Below are 25,892 nucleotides of genomic sequence, written 5' to 3'. Positions count from 1 at the left end.
TTAAGAACTTTGCTTCAGGATAAGAACAGAAGTCGGGCTCTGGTGGAGCGGGAGGAGGAGGAGGCCCCATTAGCTAAAGTGGTGCTTCAGGTTAAGAACAGTTTCAGGTTAAGAATGGACCTCCGGAACGAATTAAGTACTTAACCAGAGGTACCACTATACATAGATGGCTCTTAGTCACAGACTGTATCTGCACACTCTTCAGGTATCTATAGGGTGCCAAGAAAAGGGCAGGAGTTTCAAACATGAGTTTTCACTCTCCTTAAATCCCTCAGCAAACCTTGCAGAGTAAACTTTGTGGGCCAATGATGCAGTTTGAGTCTTAACACACTCAGCCTCCATGCTGTCTGTGGCCCCACTATTAGGACACAGTTCCAATCAGCTCTTTGTTCTGAGCAGCTCATCTCACTGACTTTAGCCACAGAGATTCCTTATCGGTTTGATCTGGGACTTAATCTTCAAGTCATGGCTTAGCAGTAGCATAGTTATCAATGAGATTCTTTTACAGTAGTTACTTCCTTCCGTAGCACTGTGTACTGTATGTTGGCTTGGTGAGTTGAACCAGCCTATGTGATGGGAAATAAATCTAAATAACCCAAAGATTTTCAGCAGAAATAGTTTTCTTTCTCTGAAGGAAGCTGATTAAAAGTTTAGCAAAAAATCTGTGAGTGTGCTACAAGTGTTTCATAATGCCAAAGACAGAAGTGAAAATATCATTCTGCCTGACTCATTTATGAAGGAGTTCTTAAAAAGCAGCAAACTCTGATTTCTTTTATTTCCACGGGAGCGGTGTGGCAAGTTTGGTTGTGGCCAATGTCTTCCCTTTGGCTGCTAAATCTCTTGCTCCTCATCCAGCCGGCTTTTCAGGTATCAGGTAAGCTCTTCTTCACTTCCATCACCATTGTTACCTTAGCAATAAGTTGAGGTGCATATTTCAGGTACTTTTATTTGGTTAAATTTAAATAATCTTCTGGAAGTTAAAGTTGTACAGCTTGGAAGTTAAATCCATGACATGTTAGATTGAATGATAACTACCGTAATTTAATATTTAAGTTGCTCACAACAAAGAAAACAGGTGTGGGTTACAATAAATTAACTGCTAACACAATTTTGAAAACATGTTTTTAAATTGTGTTCTATTGCTTCAAGAAATATTTTGCTTTTTACCTATACAGAGGTCAGTCATATCCCTGTTGCTTATTTTTGCACAATACAGAAAAAAATGCTAAATATAAGAAATTCTTAAACAATAACATGTTAACAATATTATTCATGAAAAATACTCAACATCTTCATTAAATGACAGTGTTTGCTGATGATACATTGATAATGGTGCAAGATTCAATTGTTGTGCTTCAGTCTTTGAAAGAACACTTAGAAATCTTCCATCAAACTGCAGGATTGCAAATTAATTATGCAAAATAAAAAAATACTACCAATTAATTTGATGGTGACACTTCAAAAGTGGCTGACAGAAATGTCAAAGATAAAGATAATTAAAATACCTCAGGATAATCTTAACAGTTGATCTCAAACAATTAAATCAAAGAAATTATGAAGCTTTGTTAAAAACAATAAACAAAGAACTGTTAAAGTAGAAGCTCACAAGCCTTAGCTGGCTATAAAAATGTCAAGACAGCTGGCCAGAGGTAGGTGGAACAGTATTTTGGGAGGGAGAATAAAAGGAGCCATTTCTGAGGAAGTTTAAGAGAAAGCAAAAGGGAGAGTTGTTTCTGGTCTGTTTGTGTCCACTCTGAGGAAAATATCTATAGCTAGAGAAAGGAGACTCTTAGCTTAGATTAGAAGACTGTGTGCAGTGCCTAGGGAGAGTATTCAGCCAGGAGTTAAATGGGAGGCTGAGTTTGACCCAGGAGAAGTAGAAATTGTGAGGTTACAGTTTACTTAGGTCTCATTCCAGTCAGGAGGGGAGAGCTCCTCTAGAAAGAGAAGACTCCCAAACGAGTTAAGAGGGGTGCGGTGATCCCTTGGGTCTGTTACTTGAAATACCTCAGGAGTGTGATTGTAAAAAGGTAGGGTAACTGACAAAAAGTACCACCTTGGTTAGGAACCAAAGAATTAAGCTGTGGAGGAAGCTGTGTATGTAACACTGAAGTAATTATGTTTCAGGAACTGAAGTAACATAACTGAAAATAAGCAAAGCATTTACCAACTTGTCTAGAAACCTGTAACATCTAATGGAAGCACGATAACTGAACATAAGCAACTGAAGCTTAAAAGAAGCTGTGTGTTTACTACCTTGATTGGAGGCCTATAATGGAATCCATTAGACTTAGTGTAAATATTAAATAAGTTAACTGCTTCTTGAAAGTACATTATCTCCTGACACATCCTTTGTTTTATTAACTTTGTTCTATAAAATAAATCTTATCTGTTCAACTTCTGCCTGGGTCTCCACGTATCAAAGTTTTCCCTCACACAAGAACCCAAAGTTAACCTGCTGTTGTGATTATAGTGTGTGTCCATAGGTAGGAGCTACCGCAATTGGTGTACAGCAGTGGGATCCACCACATAATTGGTGCTAGAAGTGGGATCCACTACAAGAGCCATGTACAACTTTCTCACAAAGTTCCTTCCTATTATTTTTCCTCTCTTAATTTTACAGAGAGTAACAGCTTTCTGATATATAATGAAAACCTCAAGCTTTGTATACAGTCTTGGAACACTCGTTCCATCATCCTGGACTACTGTGATAAGAGTAATGAGCGGCAAAATTTTAGGTGGGTTTCCGACGGCCATATTTTGAACATGGCGACAAAGTTATGCCTGGCAGTGCCTTCCAAATCAGACCAGGCCCGGGTCACACTCTCCTCCTGTAATGAAACCATTGAACTTCAGAAATGGGAATGCACAAATGATACAAAGTTCCTTGGACTTGAACACCAAGATTTGTTTGTAACTCCTGAGGGTGGTCGAAAATATCGTGTTATGCTGTCTAATAAAGCCACCAGCGAGAATACCTGGAAGATCTATGGAACTGAAGACAAATTGTGTTCTAAACACTATGAAGGTAAAGTTCAGATAATCTGTTCTCTTTTTTTCTTAATGACCAGCTTGTGTATTTGCTTCAAGCATGATGAATTCCCTGCATCGGGGGTGAAATAGACATGATGGTAATCATGTAACTTCAAAATATATCAGTAGAGAAACCAAACTTGATAGCAGTCATCAGGACCACAATAAAGGGGCAGCAGAGGCTGTTTAAAACAGTCTGCTTCTACAGTGACAGACTTGGGTAATGTGGCACTTCGTGCGAGGTCAAAATTTGGCACCCCCACCCTGCCCTCATGCTGCCTTCTCAAAGAGAGGTAAGGAGAATCTTGGCTTTGGGAAGGAGGCATGAGGGCTTGGGCAGGGGCCTATAGGCAACCTATCACCTTCCCAAAGATGGGAAAGTGCTAACTGGGCTTCGGTAAGGAGACAGAAAGACTCTAGGACCCTGTCAGGGCCTTGCGCCTCATTCCCAAAGCCCAGTATCTTGCTTACTGGGCTCTGAGACAGCACCCTCTCAGCTCTGTGCCCAGTGTTTGTGCCCTGCTCGCACAGCCCTAAATCCACCTCTGGCTTCTGCTATGGTAAAGACTAATATGTCGCCTGGCCTCTCCATCTCTCTGACGGTCTGTCCTCTATCTCCCTAACACACATCCACACGCACACATTAGTCCCAGGAAGGGACCCTTTTTGTAACGAGCACTCAGCACATTACTTTTTTCTTTAACAAAGTAGTGATAATGTAATTCCAGTCAAATCCAACTACTATGAAAACTCCCGTTACTTTCATGTCACAATAGAACTGGATGTTGTTGTTGTTCTGGGAGACTCCAACACTTGAAAGACAAAATGCTGCTACCAGTCCAAGTCTCAGCTGTAGACCTGGTAGTTCAAGGGTGGGGATTAAATTCTATTCAGTTTGCATTTAAAGCTGAATTTATCACATTTGCACTTTTGAAAACGTTAGGAGAACTAAAACAGACTTTCCCTTCAAAATTCACAGTTGCCTGAATTTTGCAATGTAGTTCTGCAACCAAGCATTGCTTACAAAAAGGTACCTATTAGGGGAAAGTGTGCACAAAAAATAAACATATTTGCAAAAAAATATTTTGGGGAAAGTTGCTTGCAGAAATATACACATTAGTCAAATCTGCATATAAAATGTGCTCCATATGAGATATTCACACTAAAATGCTGAATAAATCACGAGGATTTTTTAAAGTGCAAATTCCTGCAGAAATGTGGAGAACTGAATTTACATTTGAGGGGAAAAAAGAAACTGAGAGAAACAAAACTGACAAATTATTCCATCCCTAGTCAAGGGGTAAAAGCTAACTAGGGGAAATATCAAGGGGAAATATCAGGAGTGACAATGGTGGAGCCTGCTATCAGAAGCCAGCAGTAAAGGGGCAGAGAACATGCTCCAGGGTTCAGTCTTATTAGCAAGGGGTGGAGTCCAGTAGTAAATGAGCAGGACATAAACAATTACATTGTTCAATTCAAGTGTGGATGTGTTCCTCATATACAGTGGTACCCCGCAAGACGAATGCCTCGCAAGACGGAAAACCCGCAAGACGAAAGGGTTTTCTGTTTTGGAGGCACTTCGCAAGACGAATTTCCCTATGGGCTTGCATCGCAAGACGAAAGCCCATAGGGAAATGCTGGCGGTCGGGAGCAAAGACTTTTGCCCACAGCCGGCCTTCAGAAGAGGACCTCTTCTGAAGGCCGGCGGGGGGCAAAAGTCTTTGCTCCCCCCCGCCTGCCTTCCCCCCGCCTGCCCCGGGCGATCTTAAAATGCTGGCGGGCGGGAGCGAAGCGTTCGCTGCCGACCCCCAGCATTTTAAAATCTCCCCGTGTCCCGGGAAGGTTTTAAAATGCTGGGGGTCGGGAGCGAAGCGCTGCCGACCCCCAGCATTTTAAAATCTCCCCGTGTCCCGGGAAGATTTTAAAATGCTGGGGGTCGGGAACGAAGCGCTGCCGACCCCCAGCATTTTAAAATCTCCCCATGTCCCGGGAAGGTTTTAAAATGCTGGGGGTCGGGAGCGAAGCGCTGCCGACCCCCAGCATTTTAAAATCTCCCCGTGTCCCGGGAAGATTTTAAAATGCTGGGGGTCGGCAGCGCTTCGCTCCCGACCCCCAGCATTTTAAAACGCTGTTCCGAAGGGGGGGGGGCGGGAACACCTTGCCGACATCTGCCTGAACAAGGCATCTGCCTGAACAAGGCTTGCCGACATCTGCCTGAAGCAGGGGGCGGGCTCCGCAGCTCACCCCCTGCTTCGGGATGCAGGCTGCTGCCCCAAGCCTTGAGCGCAAGGCTTGGGGCGGCAGCCTGCATCCCGAAGCAGGGGGTGAGCTGCGGAGCCCGCCCCCTGCTTGGGGGAGATGCCGGCAAGCCTTGCGCGCAAGGCTTGGGGCAGCAGCCTGCATCCCGAAGCAGGGGGTGAGCTGCGGAGCCCGCCCCCTGCTTGGGGGAGATGCCGGCAAGCCTTGCGCGCAAGGCTTGGGGCGGCAGCCTGCATCCCGAAGCAGGGGGTGAGCTGCGGAGCCCGCCCCCTGCTTGGGGGAGATGCCGGCAAGCCTTGCGCGCAAGGCTTGGGGCAGCAGCCTGCATCCCGAAGCAGGGGGTGAGCTGCGGAGCCCGCCCCCTGCTTGGGGGAGATGCCGGCAAGCCTTGCGCGCAAGGCTTGGGGCAGCAGCCTGCATCCCGAAGCAGGGGGTGAGCTGCGGAGCCCGCCCCCTGCTTGGGGGAGATGCCGGCAAGCCTTGCGCGCAAGGCTTGGGGCAGCAGCCTGCATCCCGAAGCAGGGGGTGAGCTGCGGAGCCCGCCCCCTGCTTGGGGGAGATGCCAGCAAGCCTTGCGCGCAAGGCTTGGGGCAGCAGCCTGCATCCCGAAGCAGGGGGTGAGCTGCGGAGCCCGCCCCCTGCTTCAGGCAGATGTCGGCAAGCCTTGCGCGCAAGGCTTGGGGCGGCAGCCTGCATCCCGAAGCAGGGGGTGAGCTGCGGAGCCCGCCCCCTGCTTGGGGGAGATGCCGGCAAGCCTTGCGCGCAAGGCTTGGGGCAGCAGCCTGCATCCCGAAGCAGGGGGTGAGCTGCGGAGCCCGCCCCCTGCTTCAGGCAGATGTCGGCAAGCCTCGCATGCCCGGCGGGAGGTCCCGCTTAGCCCGCTGTTCCGAAGCGGGGAGGGGGGCGGGAAGACCTGCCCCAGCCGCCCCACTTCGGAACGCTGTTCCGAAGCGGGGAGGGGGGGCGGGGACACCTGCCCCAGCCGCCCCACTTCGGAACGCTGTTCCGAAGCGGGGAGGGGGGGCGGGAAGACCTGCCCCAGCCGCCCCACTTCGGAACGCTGTTCCGAAGCGGGGCGGGGGGCGGGAACACCTTCTGAAGGCGGGCAGGGGGCGAAAGTCTTTGTCCCCCCTGCCTGCCTTCCCAGGGGCTTTTAAATCGCCCCGGACAGCGGAGAAGTCCTCCGCTGTCCCAGGGTTTTTTAAAATGCTGGGGGTGGGAAGAAAAGCCCTTGTTCCCCCCTGCAGCCTTCAGAAGAGGTCGCGGGACAGACTGTCCCCGGACCTGGTCTGAAGGCGGTTTCCCTAGGAACGCATTAATTGATTTTCAATGCATTCCTATGGGAAACCGTGCATCGCAAGACGAAAAAACCGCAAGACGAAGAGACTTGCGGAACGAATTAATTTCGTCTTGCGAGGCACCACTGTATACCCCCTGGTACAAATCAGTCCAAACTCCAGCTATATCACAAGAACAGGGCAAAAGCTAAAAATGTTGAACTCTAGCAGCTGAGAGAAACTGCAGAGCAAACATTAAGGCTTATGTGCAAACCATATATTCAAAGCACATCTCTGCAAGGAATCCTGCAAACTGGTTTGTTAAGGGTGCTGGGAACGTGTGATTTCCCTTTCTCTCACTGAAGATGCTGCACTGAAACATTCACCACTTCCAGGTGCTGCTTCACTCCTGTCACAAAACACACATGTGCCCTCTGCCATAGCAAAATGTTCAAGTGAAGTTTTTCAGTTGCAAATGAAACTGAAAATCCATTCCAGGATAGAACTATCCCTGAACAGTATGTTCTCCATTTCCCATTAGCTCTGTTTGCCTTAGAAGGCAATGCTTTCACCTCTTTTGTGTTGCAACAAGGGCTCAGGTCTACCCAAACTGGATGGGCTGTACTTTTCTGTTTATTTGGCCACCCGACTCTGGAATAGGCATTCCATTATGGGCACTAGTGTTTGAGTGTGCATACCATGCAGCCTACTTCAGAAGGACTTGGAAAGATAGCAAGATGCCTTGTCTGAAGACAGAATGCTGGCTCGTCTACCTCTTATTGTCAGCACTGACTGGCAGTGGTTTCAACCAGGAGTCTTTTCCAACCCACCCTGGACACACCAAGGACTGATTATTTACTTCAATTAAAGGGAAGTTTTCATGTATGCATTGATGCAATAGAATGGATGTTCAAAACTTGAGGGATGTGAACACTGGAAAAAAAGTGTATGTGTGCATCTGCATATATATATATATATATATATGCTTTCGTAGATTTTCACGGGTACAGGAATGCAGGTTTTGGTGTCCTCGGGTGTCTTCCCGTGTAAAAGTTGGGGTGTCTAGGCGACGTTTCGACGAGGTCTCACTCGTCATCTTCAGGCTGGTGCTTTCGGCTTCTTGTTACTGGAACAGAGCAGGATCTCAGTGTTTGAGTTCCTATAAATACTGTTGAGGAGGTGTGGCCTCTAATGTTCTTGGGCAGAGAGGAAGTTCCCAGGCTAGTGTGCCTTTTCTTCTTTTGTTTCTTAATTACTTGAGGGATATCTTGAGTGATTTCTTGAGTTGTATCCTGAGTACCACTTAGGTGGGTCATTAGGTGTGGATTAGTTGCTAAAGCCTTTGTGTCTTGACCTCTTGAACTTGAACTGCAAAGTCTGCCCAGCCACGTACATTGGACAAACTAACAGACGAATAAATGCACGTATCGCAGAACACAAGAATGCCGTCAAAAAAGAAGAAAAAACTTCCTCTCTTTTCCAACACATGAAAGAAACAGGACACGAAATTAATTTTGCAGATTCCAAATTGCTCTTTAACATGGAACATCACCACAAGAGAATAATCATGGAAGCCATCGAGATAGAGAAACACCCTCACAACATGAACAAGCGTGACGACACATCCCGCTTGCCAGACATCTGGAAATTAGCCCTCCCCACAAAAACTGACACCAGAGCCAGAGGCACACAGAACGCCATCACCAATCAACCACACCAGACCCAAACCCAGACCCTCTCCACAGATGAATTACAGATACCATCCAGTAGCCAAACCATGGTGGCACCTCCGGATGCTGCACCCCCCTGCAATCCCTACACAGATCTGGCTGGCACAGACCACAAAACCACAGCTCGCCCCTATACACGAAGCCAAGCCAGAGCACAACAAAATGCAGTACAACCATCTTCCCAGAAAAACTCTTCACAAAGTTCAAGAGGTCAAGACACAAAGGCTTTAGCAACTAATCCACACCTAATGACCCACCTAAGTGGTACTCAGGATACAACTCAAGAAATCACTCAAGATATCCCTCAAGTAATTAAGAAACAAAAGAAGAAAAGGCACACTAGCCTGGGAACTTCCTCTCTGCCCAAGAACATTAGAGGCCACACCTCCTCAACAGTATTTATAGGAACTCAAACACTGAGATCCTGCTCTGTTCCAGTAACAAGAAGCCGAAAGCACCAGCCTGAAGATGACGAGTGAGACCTCGTCGAAACGTCGCCTAGACACCCCAACTTTTACACGGGAAGACACCCGAGGACACCAAAACCTGCATATATATATATATATATATATATATATATATATATATATATATGGAGCTCTATATTGAGAGTTTTGTATTCATTTCTTCTGCTTTAGCTAACTCTCATAACTGTTTGAAATCAGTCCGGCATAACACAGTCTGTTCAATTTGCCTTTAGCTCTGTATACTATAGAAGGCAATGCCTTGGGAGCCCCATGTAGGTTTCCATTCAAGTTTCGGAACAAATGGTATGCTCAGTGCATAAGAGATGATAATCATGGACAACTTTGGTGTGGAACAACTGAAGATGTGGATAGAGACTCTTTAACTGGATATTGTCCAATAAAAGGTAAACAAATTCATCTCTCTGTGGTAGCTTATCTTAAAGTTTTAAGTGTCTATACACTTATTGCATTTATAAATTTTAAATTTATTGTTGTAAATTGTTTTAAATGTTTGTTTTCCTTCTGGGATTGTACCCCCAAGTATGTTTTATAAGCTGGTTTCTGACCATAATAAATTATCTAGCAGGTAAACAATTAAAAAAGTTTTGTTTAAACCTTTACTTTGCCATCCTATATTTGATGCTTAGAGGAATGGTTCACCTACAAAGAGAAAAGAGAAGCTGTCTCTGTTGCCTCTGTTGTACAGATTGTGCAATTTAAGAAGAAAATGGAGGGTGGGGACCTCTCTCCTGTGAGTCAGAACAAAATGAATTGTCAGTAATGTCAGGCTACCCTACAGGATCAGGCCTGCCGTTTTTCATTGGAAAGCGGTGGTTATAAGGATGCAGCTCAGTTCAGGCCTGAACTGAAGTCTAGACCAAAGGTGGGGAGCTGTCAGGGACTAACCAGATGAGGAGGAGTGGGAGAGACCTCTGCCCCAGCAGGCTTCCAGGCAGGAGGCAGATGAAGATCGTATGGACCCAGGTCATGGTGGTTTGAGACAGGACACACCCCAGAAGAGGAAGCAAAGAGTTGGAACATAATGGAGGGTGAGGAACAGGAGCAAGCTAGCAGGTGCCCTAGTCCTGAACAGAGAGAGGAGTCAGGTGTGATAGAAACAGTACAGCAGACAAATGACATCATGGCACTTGAAAGCCTGGTAGAGCTCCCTTCTTATCCTAGAACAAGATGCTCCCTTTGTGTCTCAGAGCAGAAAGCCAAACAGAGACAGAAAGATTCCCATGCCAGCCAGGAGGAGTCTCGGATGTAGGAAATCAGTGCCAAGGGAGAGGGGCGGGCAACCTGGGCAACAGCAGAAGCTTAAGGGAGTACATTCCACAGCCTCCGTGCATTCTGTTTGATACTAATAAAAGGACTGAAAAGCCACTGTCTCTGCATATATGGATTTACTCAGCAGTTATCTCCATGAGCTGTGTGCCGGCTCCCTCGTAACAGGAGCTGCTGGATGCAGGATGAAGACAGATTTCATCTGGTCCCCTCCCAACCTTCAGTGGGGAGCAGCTGAGGGGGGAAGGGGTTTGGTATGGTGTAAAGCAGAGCTTTCCAAACTTCTAATGTTGGTGACACACTTTTTAGACATGCATCATTTCATGGCACAGTAATTTAGTTTTACTAGCAAACCAGAAGTTAAACTACCGTATTTACTCAAATGGAATGTGCATCTTTTTTGGCCAAATTATGTTGCAAAAAATAGGGTGTGCATTAGATTTAATGGTGCATTTACATTCGCTAGCAAGTACTTTTTTGGTTTCAAGGTTTTGAAAATTGAGGCGTGCATTAGATTTGGTGGCGCATTTGTTGTTGTTGTTTAGTCGTTTAGTCGTGTCCGACTCTTCGTGACCCCATGGACCAGAGCACGCCAGGCACCTCTGTCCTCCACTACCTCCCGCAGTTTGGTCAAACTCATGCTGGTAACCTCGAAAACACTATCCAACCATCTTGTCCTCTGTCGCCCCCTTCTCCTTGTGCCCTCCATCTTTCCCAGCATCAGTGTCTTCTCCAGGGAGTCTTCTCTTCTCATGAGGTGGCCAAAGTACTGGAGCCTCAGCTTCACGATCTGTCCTTCCAGTGAGCACTCAGGTCTGATTTCCTTAAGAATGGATGCATTTGATCTTCTTGCCGTCCATGGGACTCTCAAGAGTCTTCTCCAGCACCATAATTCAAAAGCATCAATTCTTCGGCGATCAGCCTTCTTGATGGTCCAGCTCTCACTTCCATACATCACTACTGGGAAGACCATGGCTTTAACTATACGGACCTTTGTTGGCAAAGTGACATCTCTACTTCTCAAGATGCTGTCTAGGCCTGTCATTGCCCTTCTCCCAAGAAGCAGGCGTCTTTTAATTTCGTGGCTGCTGTCACCATCTGCAGTGATCATGGAGCCCAAGAAAGTAAAATCTCTCACTGCCTCCATTTCTTCCCCTTCTATTTGCCAGGAGGTGATGGGACCAGTGGCCATGATCTTCGTTTTTTTGATGTTGAGCTTCAGACCATATTTTGCGCTCTCCTCTTTCACCCTCATTAAAAGGTTCTTTAATTCCTCCTCACTTTCTGCCATCAAGGTTGTGTCATCTGCATATCTGAGGTTGTTGATATTTCTTCCGGCAATCTTAATTCCAGCTTGGGATTCATCCAGCCCAGCCTTTCGCATGATGTATTCTGCATATAAATTAAATAAGCAGGGAGACAAAATACAGCCTTGTCGTACTCCTTTCCCAATTTTGAACCAATCAGTTGTTCCATATCCAGTTCTAACTGTAGCTTCTTGTCCCACATAGAGATTTCTCAGGAGACAGATGAGGTGATCAGGCACTCCCATTTCTTTAAGAACTTGCCATAGTTTGCTGTGGTCGACACAGTCAAAGGCTTTTGCATAGTCAATGAAGCAGAAGTAGATGTCTTTCTGGAACTCTCTAGCTTTCTCCATAATCCAGCGCATGTTTGCAATTTGGTCTCTGGTTCCTCTGCCTCTTCTAAATCCAGCTTGCACTTCTGGGAGTTCTCGATCCACATACTGCTTGAGCCTTCCTTGTAGAATTTTAAGCATAACTTTGCTAGCGTGTGAAATGAGTGCAATTGTGCGGTAGTTGGAGCATTCTTTGGCACTGCCCTTCTTTGGGATTGGGATGTAGACTGATCTTCTCCAATCTTCTGGCCACTGCTGAGTTTTCCAAATTTGCTGGCATATTGAGTGTAGCACCTTAACAGCCTGGTGGCGCATTAGAGTCGCATAAATGCAGTAAGCCATTTCCAGCCCCAGGAGCATTTACATGATACACCTACTGACACACTAATGTGTTGTGACATACAGTTTGGAAAGTTCTGGTGTAAAGTGTGTAACTGCACGTCTTTTCCCTGCTGCAAGAACAAAGCAGAGGGCAAAATGTATTGGCAGACTTCTGTTCCTTGTAAACATGCATCTATGGATTTTTTCACTCATATACTGGCAATTTTAAGGATGCAGTTGCATACAGAAGTTTATCTATTTGCATAGCTCTGAAGTGGGACTTGCAGTTTACCAGCGCATTGACTTTATTTGCATTGTTTTGCTGGGATTACTGCAAGGGTTTTGACACATGGGTCGAAGGGGTCAGATTTGGGGGAGACAGGGAAGCCAGACTCCTAGCTTTAATTTTGAGAAGAAGTATGTCAAATGGGCAGATGTGAATAAAGACACTGTGGATATTGTCCAGTAAAGTTAAACCCATTACAAATTCATTTATCTGCACTTTTATAAAAAAAAATATATTTCAGTGGATGGTATAAGATAGGCGGCTTTTAGTTTATCATCATAAATGCGTTGTTTAGAGAGATGCTTCTCCTACAAAGAGAAAAGGGAAGCAGCTATTATTTTCTCTGTTTTATAGATTGTGTAATTTAAGCAGAAAATGTGGGGCGACAGGACTTTCCCCTGTGGATCAGAACAAAATGGATACCAATAATGTCAGGGCCTCCTACAGTATGAAGCCTGTACTTCTTCATTAGAAAGTGAGAGGGATAAGCATGTAGTTCACTTCAAAATCAAGGTCTACAGCCGAAGTAGGGTGCTAAATTCAGGGTGCAGCTAGATTTCATCTGGTCCCCTGGTCTCCTACCAACTACCAGCTGTTCAGTGGGGAGTAGCTGAGAGGGAATGGGGTTCAGATATTGTACAAAGCATGCAGGTTCTTTACTTGTGGTAAGAAGCCCAAAGCAGAGAAGGAATTTGAATGAGTGGAGCTCCTAAAATTAAATATGTTCCTCCATATTTGGGGAATGTGTGTAATGGTATGTTAAAGGTGAATGTTTGTGCTTGGCTCTGGGCTTTGGGCTCCCATTCTGGAGTATGTCCAGTCATTATTTGTGTTTTTATGGAGTGGGGTGTGACAAAGCAGAAGTGAGGTGAGGGGAGCTCTGGGGTCAAAGGTGAATTTAGGGAAGCTCTACAGGTTCAGTCACACTGGGTGCACACCCTCAGGAGCTCTGCCAGGGATGCCACATGATTATTTAGAATGGATCGTGAAAGGAGGAGGTGAGGTAGAATTTTGGCATTGCCTAGGATGCCATTGAAATTTGAGACCCCAAGGAACACCACTGCTGGGGTAGTACAGGCCACACATTATTTATTCTTGTTTTTATTTATTAAATTTGTATGCTGTGATGGCCTGATTGCAGTTCCAGGACCTGGGGGCAGGTATCCATGTTTCTCCCTTGCAGATATCCACACTGAATGCATGAATATGGGGCTTGAGAAGCCCTCTGATTATGGAGTGAGGTCCAGTGATGCTGCCCAAGTATCACATAAGCTTCTGTTTCTCCATAACGTTTGAGGTATTCTTTTGATAAGTGGTATGTTAAGTCATCAAATGTATCTCACTTGTAGATTTAGCTTCACCATTTGTAATTTTATAATTTGATGTTAATGTTAACAATGCTTACAGATGATGAATTTTTCTGGACCAGAAACCATTGGACAGGGGATCTGTATCAGATCAATTCCTACTCAGCTCTAACATGGTACCAAGCAAGCAAAAGTTGCCAGCAACAGAATGCAGAATTATTGAGCATCACCGATTTACAAGAACAAGCATACCTGACAGGTAGGACATAACAAGGCTGACCTGAAGAAGCAATCGGTGTCCTGTGATATTCTGCTAATTAGTCAATACCGTCTCAACTATAGACAGCAACTTCATAAACATTATATAAGAAGTAACTTCACCCCTAGAGGAGTTTCGAACAATCCCCATACAGGTTATCCGTTGCATCTCAGGTTACCAAAGGATCTGGTAGTTCTTCTGTGTCTTTAACAACTGTATGAGGAACTACATGTAAGGTTGTGTCGGTTGAAGATGATGAAGCATTGTACCTGCATACTAGACAGAATGTTTCATCTAATTTCTGCCCTAGAAGCATAAAAAATGAGTACGGTCGTACTTTGGTTCTTGAACGGAATGCGTTCCAGGAGTCTATTCAAGTTTGAGAACCAAGGCACAGCTTCCAATTGGCTGCAGGAGCTTCCTGAAGTCACTCAGAAGCCACTGAAGCCATGCTGGAAGTTCGGCTTCCGAAAATCGTTCAAAAACCAGAACAATCACTTCCGGTTTTCGATCGTTTGGGACAGGAACGTTCGAGTTGCAAGGTGTTCGGCTTCCAAGGTTCCACTGTATTTCTTTCATTTTCTCATTGGCCCCTGCCTCCAGCTTCCTAACTATAAACCTCATGCTACATAATATCTGCTTACCTGGGGCTCCGGAGGAGGATGTTTGCCACACAGTGTGACTGCAGCTGGGCCCAGGAGGCTGCCATCCTGCCCAGCCAGGGGAGGGGATGGCCACCTGGTACCCCTCCCCACCTCCGGCCGTGCTGTGGCCTAATTCAACCCAATACCAGTATCCTGTGTCCACTCTGTCAGCCCTCCCTACAGCAGCTGCAGACATCATGTGCCTGTGGCAGTGATTCAGTATGACTGATATTCTTTTCCTTGAACAGGATTAATAAATGATAAGAAAAATGACTACTGGATTGGAATGAACTCTTTCGATGTTGAGAGTGGGTGGCAGTGGATTGGCGATCGTCCTTTTAGATATTTAAACTGGGCTCCAGGTGAGTAAACATTGGCATGCCAACAACTAAATAAATATTTTTATACTAAATAAAATACTAAATAAATAAATTTAGTATTCAGTCACATGTGTTGTTGTTGTTGTTGTTGTTGTTGTTGTTGTTGTTGTTGTTAAAAATGTATACTGCCCTATACCTTCAGGTCTCAGAAGGGTTCACAGGATAAAATCACAATATAAAAACACAGAATGAATAATCAAAATAAATATGGTAAATGCTTCAAGGCAGCAGTCAGCATTGTTGCATTAATTACCTCTCCCCTTTTGGTACAATAACTTTAACATACCAAATAACAATATTAGAGGCTCCAAAACTTAGCCAATTATTACTTCAATTTCAGTTATTCTATCTTCCCAGAATTTTCTGATTTTAGGGCATATCCAAAATATGTTACACATCCCAGCATTTTCTGCTTTAGGGCTCCAATAGGCATCATTCAATGTACTATATATCCATTTAAGACATAAGAGTGTCTTAGGTACCAGCAGAAGAAGAAACACACATTTAAACACATACAGAGTTATTTTCCATTTCAATGTCAATCAAACAACATATTTGGGAGAAGAAAAGGCTAAGGAAGTAAACCCGACACAAATCTGGAGTCCCTAAGATAGTGGGATGGCACCCAGGGGTGGAGGAAGTGGGGGGCAGGGGGGCCAGTTTGCCCTGGGTGTCACCACTGAGGGGGGTGACAAAATGCTGTGCGGCACTCACAGCAGGGCCTGTAGCGCACCCGAGCCACGTGTCTCTCCTGGGAGTGACACGGTGGCTTGGGCGCCCGCAGGCTCTGCGCTGCCCCAAATGGTCCGCCCGCTGCCTCCCCCTCAGCTGTAGGTCGGCTGAGTGGGAGGAGGCAGGCAGACTTCTCGGAGGCCCCGTAGAGCGTCCTGCTCCAGCTCGCCCTGTCCCACAGGCAGCTGATCAGCTTGCTGCGTCACTGGTGGCACCTTATACACCCCCTTCCAGGAACTCCTGCAGCCAAACTAGTGTCACACGTATTTCTCTGCTTTCTTTTGAACCACACCAGTAAGGCCAAGAGTGGGGTCTTGTCATCTGGGTAGCCCAGGACTTCCAGACACACTGTCCAGGCTTGCACCACGAGGAGGTAATTTTGGTGCTGTTACTGCAGCTGTTTGAGTTCATCCCCAGAGGCGCACTTTATTGTCTCTCTTTTTTTTTATAAATGTTTTTATTAAGATTTTCCAATACAATGCATATTTAATAAAGGAACATTGGTTATTTAGCATCTTTTCAATAATACTTTGGACTCCCTCACACCTCCCGCCCTCACTTACATCGTTATAAAATTATATCCAAGCAAATTATCATCTTGTTCATAATCTTAAGTTCAGTCATTAAAATATTAGGTTTAAATCTAGTTTGGTGATAGACAATTATTTCTGCTCTGGCATCCCTATCAACATTCAACCAAATTACAGTACTTTTGTAGATAGATCTTAAACTTCTTCCAGTCTTCCTCGACTCTTTCTTCTCCCAGGTCTCGGATTCTGCCGGTCATCTCAGCTAGTTGCATATATTCCATCAGCTGCATCTGCCATTCTTCCAGTGTGGGTAGATCTTGAGTCTTCCAATTCTTGGCGATCAATATTCTTGCTGCCGTTGTTGCATACATGAAAAATATTCTATCCTTCTTTAACACATTCTGGCCGACAATGCCCAGGAGGAAGGCCTCTGGTTTCTTGGTAAAGGTATACTTAAACACCTTTTTTAACTCGTTATATATCATCTCCCAGAAGGTCCTCACTCTAGGGCAAGTCCACCAGAGGTGAAAGAATGTTCCTTCATTTTCCTTACATTTCCAACATTTATTATCAGACGAACGGTATATTTTAGCCAATTTAACTGGGGTCATGTACCATCTATATATCATTTTCATTACGTTTTCCTTCAGAGCATTACATGCAGTGAAGTTCAGCCCGGTGGTCCACAACCTTTCCCAATCCTCAAACATAATATTATGTCCAATATCCTGTGCCCACTTTATCATTGCCGGTTTAACCATTTCGTCTTGTGTGTTCCATTTCAGCAGCAAATTATACATTTTTGAAAGTACTTTAGTCTTAGGTTCTAACAGTTCTGTTTCTAACTTCGATTTCTCCACCTGGAATCCTAACTTTTTATCATTCTTAAACACTTCTTTAATCTGAGCATAGTGTAACCAGTCTCGCACTTTATCTTTCATTTTCTCTAAACTCTGCAATTTCCAATTGTCTCCATTTCTTTCTAATATTTCCCAATACTTTGGCCAGTTGGCCTCCATATTGGCTCTTTTTCGGGCCTTAGCCTCCAGGGGTGACAGCCACCTCGGAGTTTTATTCTCCAGTAAGTCTTTGTATCTTGTCCAGACATTAAATACTGCTTTCCTGACAATATGGTTCTTAAAGGCCTTATTCGCCTTAGCCTTATCATACCATAAGTATGCATGCCACCCAAATGTATTGTTAAAACCTTCCAAATCCAATACGTCCGTGTCCTCAAGAAGTAGCCAGTCTTTTAGCCAGCAGAAAGCTGCGGCTTCGTAGTACAACTTTAAGTCTGGCAGGGCAAAGCCCCCTCTTTCTTTCGCATCCGTTAGTATCTTAAACTTAATTCTGGGCTTTTTGCCCTGCCAGACAAATTTAGAAATATCTTTCTGCCACTTCCTGAAGCACTCCATTTTGTCTACAATCTGCAAAGTCTGAAACAAAAATAACATTTTTGGCAATACATTCATCTTAATGGCAGCTATTCGGCCTAACAGTGAAAGTTTTAATTTTGACCAACTATCCAAATCTCTCTTGATTTCCAACCAACATTTTTCATAGTTATCTTTGAATAGACTCAGATTTTTTGCTGTTATGTTTACCCCTAGGTATTTCACTTTCTTAACCACAGTTAATTCTGTCTCTCTCTGAAACCGTTCCGACTCAGTATCTGTCAGGTTTTTCCCCAAAACCTTAGTTTTTTGTTTATTTAGCTTAAATCCCGCCACTCGACCAAAATCCTGGATCAGTTGTAGTACTCTTTTCGTACTAGATTCTGGCTCCTGTAATGTCAAAACTAGGTCATCTGCGAACGCTTTAAGTTTGTATTGTTTCACTCCGACCCGCACTTTATTGTCTCTCAAGACAGACAGATGTCAACAATAACAACACAAGCCTTACCCATTCCATAAAAGGGCTGTATATACATGCTTTAATAAATCAGTAAAGTGTATTGGTATTTAAAATCTTGTAAGCAACATCTTGAAATATATAATAATTACAGTGTTGCTATGTTAGTACAAAGCAAAAAAATAATTACAGTTTTTCTCGCTCTTTCTTAAAGGTAGCCCATCTCCAGAAACAGAAAAGATCTGTGGATCAATGCAGTCTGAAAATGGCAAATGGCAGAATAAAAAGTGTCAAGATAACATTGGGTACATTTGCAAGAGAGAAAATTCTTCATTAGATACTTCTGTTATTTCTTCAGGTAGGATGCTGCACTGGGAATGAAGTTTACCTTTATATTGTTGTATCATAACTTATGGAGTGTGTCAGTGTCCAATATTTCTTAAAACTTTTCTCTAGTAATGGAGGTTTTGTTATCTGTATGTAATGTGAAGCATTTTATTAGACTCAGATGCTGGAGGATATTTTATCAGTAGCTAAGAATAAGTTATATATCGGTAAAGATGTAAGAGGACGCAGGTGGCGCTGTGGGTTAAAGCCTCAGCACCTAGGACTTGCCGATCGAAAGGTCGGCGGTTCGAATCCCTGTGGCGGGGTGCGCTCCTGTCGTTCGGTCCCAGCGCCTGCCAACCTAGCAGTTCGAAAGCACCTTCGGGTGCAAGTAGATAAATAGGGACCGCTTTCTAGCGGGAAGGTAAACGGTGTTCCGTGTGCTGCCCTGGCTTGCCAGAGCAGCGATGTCACGCTGGCCACGTGACCCGGAAGTGTCTCCGGACAGCACTGGCTCCCGGCCTATAGAGTGAGATGAGCGCACAACCCTAGAGTCTGGCAAGACTGGCCCGTACGGGCAGGGGTACCTTTACCTTTTTAAAGATGTAAGGCGTGGTCTAAAAAGGCATATGTTACAGGAACCTGGACCACATATGGTCAGTGCATGAGTAGATTTCCATGGGATGGATATAATCTAGAATTCAATCGTGGGGGGAAAAATTGGAATTATAGAAAAGAAAGAAATATATTGGAACTCCTGTACAAAGCTCAAACAGTCTTCCCCCTACACCTAACTTTGTGATTATTACATTTTTGTGTAAACCTTTGTGATCCTTATGAATGTGGTTTATAATTATTATCAGTCAAGTCATTGAAAAGGTGTGAGTTGTATGCAAAGAACCGTGAGGAGGAGGAAAGCAGAACCAGAATTAGGGTGGTGTGGGCAATTTCTCCGCACAGGGCACTGAGCCAAGGGGGAACTAACTAACTAACTAACTAACTAAATAAATAAATAAATAAATAAATAAATAAATAAATAATGTTTTTGTCCTCGCTCAGGGTGCCATATTTCCAAAGCCTGCCTCTGAGGAAACTATCTGCTAGGACTGCTGAGAATATATGATTGCAAGTTTATGCCATGCTATAAAAGTTTATATGTTCTATGACTTTTCCTTGTGCTCCTGCTTGCTCAAGATCTTGTGCAAGTGGAAGGATGTCTTCAGATTTAATTTCACAATTTCCTGCAGTAAAGGGTGGACTCCTCAGATGGCCTGCCACTCCCACTCACTACACTTGGCTGAGCTGTGCAAATTCATAAAACATGCCTCACAGGGGGAGAGAGACCCCACTTCCCTGTCCCACCTCAGATCTTGTAGACTTGGCTCACCACCATTTTGTTACCTCAACTGGGTTTTGAAGTGGTTGCAGAAGGGGGGAGGGTCTTACCAGAAGCCTCTTCCTCAGAAGCTTTGGCCACTTGTGGTGCACCCTCTGCGGTTGCAGCTATTTTCAACACTGAGCAGGACTTTGAAGTACAGCTAATGATAGTGCTTCCTCATGACCTGGTACAAACCTAGGATCTGTTCAACAACTTTCCTGGGATGAGGGAGCCCCATGAGTTGCTAGGGTTAAGTCTGGTAGACCCCCAGTAAAGGGGCTGTGTGAAGTCCCCTTCTGCATCATACATGACGTTTGTCTCAGTCCCAAATTCTGTCATTGGATTAATTGACAATACATAATTTCCAAGGACCGTGTGTATATGTGTGAGAGAGAGCAGGTTGCCTTCAACAAGTGTGGTGCCACAGAGTTCTGCCTTGGGCTTGGATGAAGGAATTGAGGGGATGTTTATCAAATTTGCAGATGAAATCAAACTGTGAGGGGTAGATGATACTGCAAAAGTTAAAATCAGAATACAAAAGGACCTTAACAGATTGGAGAACTGGACCAAAACTAACAAAATGAATTTCAACAGGGACACTTAGCCAAGAATAACCAGATTCACAAATAGAACCTGGCTTGACAGCAGTGCATGTGAATAGGATCTAGGGGTCTTAATAGACAACAAGCTTAACATGAGTCAACAGTATGAGGCAACAGCAAAAAAAAGTTAATGCAATTCTAGGCTGTACCAGCAGATGTATGGTGTCCAGACCAATGGAAGTAATTGGGTCACTCTATTCTGCCTTGGTCAGACCACAACTGGAATGGAATACTGTGTCCAGTTCTGGGCGCCACAATTTAAGCATACTGATATGCTGAAACATGTGCAGAGGATGGCAATCAATATGATCAAGTGTCTGTAAACCACACTTTATGAGGAACAGTTGAGGAAGTTGGGTGTGTTTAGCCCAGAGAAGAGAAGTCTGAGAGGTGATACCTTCAAATGCTGCCAATGTCAGGCTTTTGGAGCTTCCCAATGATCGTCAGAAGATGTAGCAGTTAAGGCATTGGGTAGGATCCATAGTAATTAATCAAAAGGGGTGCTGTTCTTTGGGTTTGCCTTCCAGGAAATTGGGGTACCCTGTTAAAGGTATCCTAAGAGAGGTGCTCATAAGCCCAGATGGGGTTTAAGGACCATAGCACTCCCCTAGGTAGCGATTCTGATGGGGTGCTCCTATTTGGTGTAAGTCATAGGGCATTCCTATCTCAGAATCGACCCCATCACCAGCAGTCAGCAGACGGGCTGACTGAAAAGGGAATCACCCAATGCCTGAGCCAAATTCATTTACACCTGTAATCAATAAAGTTGTGGCCTGTTTTGATCCAAGGACATAGCCCTGGTTGTTGTTTTTTTAAAATAATAATCATGAATGCAAGGCACCAGGCAGTGAGCTCAGTGCACCTGAGCATGCAGTTATTGTTTTTTTAAGGAAATCCATCCAGTCATGCTATCTTAAACATGATTTTTCTCTTTTTAGGTAGGTCAAAGCCTATTAAATGTTCAGATGGCTGGGCTGCATATGAAGGCCACTGTTACCGCCTTTACAGACACCTCAAGACGTGGCCGCAGGCACTATCATCCTGTCGAAAGGAAGGTGGAGACTTAATAAGTATACACAACATTGAAGAACACAGCTTCATCATTTCTCAGCTAGGCTACCGTAAGTATATCCAGAAAGTTCCGTTCTCCTGGTATCCAAGATATGTGTGAGATAAAGGGGAAGAGAGTTTTTGAAGATTCAGGACAGATAGAAGAAAGGACTTCTTCAGGCAGCTCAGAGTTATTTATGGAACTCGCTCCCAAAGGAGGCAGTGATGGCCACAAACTTGGATGGTTTTAAAAGAGGATTAAACAAATTAGTGGGAAAGAGGACTATTGATGGCTATGAGCCATGATGGCTATTCTCTGCCTCCACAGTTGGAGGCAGCAATGCTTCTGAATACCAGTTGCTGGAAGCCACAGGAGGGGAGAGTTTGCTCTTGTGCTCAAATCCTGCTTGCTGGTTTCCCAGAGGCATCTTGTTGGCCACTGTGAAAACAGGATGCTGGACTAGATGGATCAATGGCCTGATCCAGCAGGCTCTTCTTATGTTTTGTTGTTCAAAATGGTCACTGTATTAGGGACTGGGAAGGAATTTGCCTGCAAACAAATTTGGCCTGTTTGGGGTTTCTGTCTTCCTAATAGTAATCATCACAACTTTCAGCAAATAAGGTATTGGGTAGAATCTTTAGTCTGTCTTCGGGTGCGGGCTGGCATGGTGGACTACCCCGACCACAAGCAGGTGCGATATCTCAGGGTATCCTGGAAAAGTGGTCAGAATTTAAGTTCTTTCCTGAAGCCAAGTGGGGAGCAGCTGGGCCATATAACTTCCAATTGCAGCCCAGGGCAGGCCACCTTAGTTGACCCACATCTTGAGGTGGCCCTTAACCTCAGGCATGACCTTGCACTAACTTCAGCCTTCTCCTAGCCAATACACAGCCAGTGCCTAAGCCTAACTACATCTGTAATCAATAAAATTCTGGCTAATTTTTAATCCCCCAAAGTTGTTGTGGCATCTTTGTTCCTCCTGCCATCACTTGCCGCTACCTTCCACAGGGGGGCTCACTGCACATGGGTGTGCAAAAGCCCATAAGTTATGTGTGACTGAAATGTAGCATTGCTCCACCCACTCATGTTTTTGGCCCAACCCACAACTGGCAATGCTCCTCGCAAGATATTCTGGATCTTTGGCTGAAAACGGTTCCCCTCCACTGAGGGGACATTAACGTGTCCAATTGGGTGCTAATTCCCCATTTGTACCCCACAGAGCAGTGTAGCACAGGATCCTGTTCCACGCCCGAGTTCTTTGTAACTAAAGTCAGGGAGTAAATAATGTGATGAATTTGTGTTCTTAGAGCCGGAGGATAGTCTATGGATAGGACTGAATGACCGGAAGACTCAGATGTATTTTGAATGGAGTGATGGATCGACAGTGAGACTCACCAAGTGGCAGAAAGGAAAACCCACACACATAAATGATGTGCAAAACGACTGCGTATTCATGAATGGGGAGGTAAAAATAAGGAACGCTAATAGAGATGTATTTCCCTTGGATTCGTCTTTGTGTGAAAGACCAAACAAATATACTGACAGCTAATCTGACACTCCCACAGCTGTACTAGTGCACACCAAACTTTCCTACACTGTCCTTGTACTGTCCAGGTAAGCAGCATAACTGGTGTAAGCTGAGTGACTCCACAAGACCCTCCCCACCATGCCAGCTGCTCTTGTTGAAAGCTAATTGTATACATTGCAATTCTAGGAGAACTAGGGGTGTAAGGAGACAGTGATTTGCATCCCATCCATTGTTAGTCATAATTAGCATTGTTTCCATACCACTACATGAAAAATGATCTTCTTGAGAATCTCGCCTTCTTTCTTTTTCTTTTTTAAAGAGGAAGCTTCTAGCAGATATGATTGTGCCATCACTCTGGTGGTGATGCTTCTGGGCATCACTAAGAGTACCTTCCCATAATTAGAAAAATTAAAATAAATTACACAATTAGTAAAAATAAATCAAAGAATACATTTTGCAAAGTAAAATAATATGCATGATCTGCAAACAAACCTAAACAATGCATTTTTAAAGACAAGATAATAGAAATCTGAATTTTATATTTGAAACGTCTACAAAGGTGGGAATTAGGCCACCTCACCTTGAGTTCTCCAATTGGGATAGAAATATATTTTCAAATGCTACCAATTTTTTGCAGGCTGAAACCTGACTTTGTTTATTGTTAACAGGCTTGAAATAAATCTCTCTCTAATCCTTTTTTCTTGGTATTATTGGTTTAGGCCGGGGGTAGAGTGCCATTTTAGCTCGTTATCTGCACCACCACTCACAGTCTCACAACTTATTCTTTTTTCTCAGTATAGAAATGCATTATTGAAGAGGCTGTAGAATTCAGAGCAGTGCATATGTAATGGGCATTTTGTACAGCTGTCCCCCTTGTGCAACAATAGAAACTTTGCATCAAGAAAATGAGAAAGTGTAAAGATAGTCTACCCTCCATTGAGATACGCATTTCTTTCCCTTTCCATCTACAGAATGGATACTGGGCAGATAATTTTTGTGAAGAGGAACTTGGTTACATCTGTAAAAGAGCACCTTTGGCAATTATTTCTGAAGAACCTGAAATTGCTGATCCAAATTGCCAAAAAGTAAGTATAAAGTCAACCAGGAAAAGAGGAGATGCGATATCAAATACCTCAAATATCTAAAGGGCTGTCACATGGAAGATGGGCAAGCTTGTTTTCTCCTGCTCTGGAGGGCAGGACCTGTATTCTGATTATAAGAATGGAGATCAAGAATAATGTCTGACAGTAAGAGCTGTTAGACCATGGGCTCCCTTGGGAGATGGTGGACTATCCTTCATTGAAGGTTTTTAAGCAGAGGTTGGATGGCCATCTGTCATGGATGCTTTAATTGAGATTCCTGCATTGCAGGGAGTTGGCTAAATGACCCTTTGGGTCCCTTCCAACTGTACAATTCTATGATTCTATGACAACCCCAAAGAACACACACTTCCATAAGCACATGAGGGCTCAATTTGAAGTGTGGTTACTGGCTATAATCCAGATGTGAAGCTTCCTTGGTTCCAAGTAAATTTGATTAAGCTTAGCATTTGATACCTTGGAGACCAGCACAGATACCTTGCAGAGAGGTATTTGATATCGTATCTCCTCTTTCCCTGGCTAAAAATACCCAGCTCCCTCAACCATTCTTCATAAGGCTTGGTTTCCAGACCCTTGATCATCTTGGTCACCCTCCTCTGCACACATTCCAGCTGGCCAATATGCTTCTCAAATTGTGGTGCCCAGAATTGGACACAGGATTCCAGGTGTGGTCTGACCAAGGCAGAATAGAGCAGTGCTGTAACTTCCTTTTATCTGGACACTATACCTCTGTTGATGCAACCTAGAATAGCATTAGCTTATTTCTTTTCTTTTCTTTCTTTCTTTCTTTCTTTCTTTCTTTCTTTCTTTCTTTCTTTCTTTCTTTCTTTTTGCTGTATCACATTGTTGACTCATGTTAAGCTTGTAGTCTACTAAGACCCCTAGATGCTTTTCACATGTACTACTGACAATCCAGGTGTCCCCTGTCTTATATTGGTGCAGCTGGTTCTTTCTGCCTAAGTGCAGAACCTTACATTTGTCCCTAGTGAATTCCACACAAAACGTTTTGCGATTCAGATAGCGCCCTGCGTGCATTTGAAGATCCTCTATTGAATACATGGAGCATTTCCTAAGTCAGAGAAAAGTATTGGACAAGGGAAGCTTATGCATATGCCTTGGAGCCTCTATGTGTACATTCAAGGCTCTTTATCAGTCTTTCATTGTTAAGGTATTTAAATGTAAAGTTTCTACTTTATCCCTTAGTTATATATCAGGATTGTTCTGTTTTCACTTTTTGGTTTCACACTACTGCCATTTCCAAAAGGGCAAAAAATAATAAAGATTGTCACATTGGTTGGGGTAGCAAATTACTGGCAACAATGCTGAAGGTCTCTGATTCATTGTCCTATCCAATAAAAAAGAAGCACTGCGAGTTCGTGCACTGTTAGGGGTGATGACATCATTGTCCCTGGCAACATATAGGAGAACTCTGTATAAGTTCTATGATGTCTAGTGGTGGATGTGATTCTCATCTCAGTAAATGTTCAGCAGCACCATTAAAATAAACGCAATGTCTCCATCCTGGTAATATTGTGGTAACATATGGTTGTTGGTTCTTCTATGTCAACAGGGCTGGAGAAGGCATGGTTTCTACTGTTACTTAATTGAACAAACATCTGCAACATTTTCAGAAGCAAAGACATCATGTGCAGCAAATCACGGATCTTTGACTTCTGTGGAAAACAGGTATCAAAACTAAATGGTCTTGCTGTTTGGAGGGCATATACTATATTCCTTTCTTCTTCCCTTTGCTGGACATGAAAGAGCAATGATTACTTTTCTTGTGACTATGGGTTGTTTCCAGCTAAGGTTTGCTCACATTAAACTTGCTGATGGACATAAATTATACGTGCTCATTAATTTCAATGGGTCTACTCTATTGTGAACAGGACTAACAACCATATGTG

At 44.1% G+C, this 25,892-nt stretch overlaps 1 protein-coding gene across 1 annotated transcript in view; it reads left to right on the top strand.

The window, feature by feature from the left end:
* The first annotated feature begins 752 nt into the window (after positions 1-752).
* Positions 753-25,892, top strand: part of LOC114607716 (macrophage mannose receptor 1-like) — a 59,511-nt gene continuing 34,371 nt past the window's right edge. Inside the window, exons 1-10 of the mRNA XM_028751140.2 lie at positions 753-874; positions 2,624-3,028; positions 9,000-9,170; positions 13,707-13,865; positions 14,758-14,871; positions 18,217-18,360; positions 21,248-21,430; positions 22,665-22,822; positions 23,857-23,970; positions 25,556-25,671. Coding sequence (XP_028606973.2) covers positions 814-874; positions 2,624-3,028; positions 9,000-9,170; positions 13,707-13,865; positions 14,758-14,871; positions 18,217-18,360; positions 21,248-21,430; positions 22,665-22,822; positions 23,857-23,970; positions 25,556-25,671 — 1,625 coding nt within the window. The 5' untranslated portion in view covers positions 753-813. The remainder of the gene's footprint in view (positions 875-2,623; positions 3,029-8,999; positions 9,171-13,706; positions 13,866-14,757; positions 14,872-18,216; positions 18,361-21,247; positions 21,431-22,664; positions 22,823-23,856; positions 23,971-25,555; positions 25,672-25,892) is intronic.

The sequence above is a fragment of the Podarcis muralis genome, chromosome 12 (assembly GCF_964188315.1).
Source record: "Podarcis muralis chromosome 12, rPodMur119.hap1.1, whole genome shotgun sequence".
Taxonomy (NCBI): Eukaryota; Metazoa; Chordata; class Lepidosauria; order Squamata; family Lacertidae; genus Podarcis; species Podarcis muralis.
This window is presented reverse-complemented; position numbering and strand designations above follow the sequence as displayed.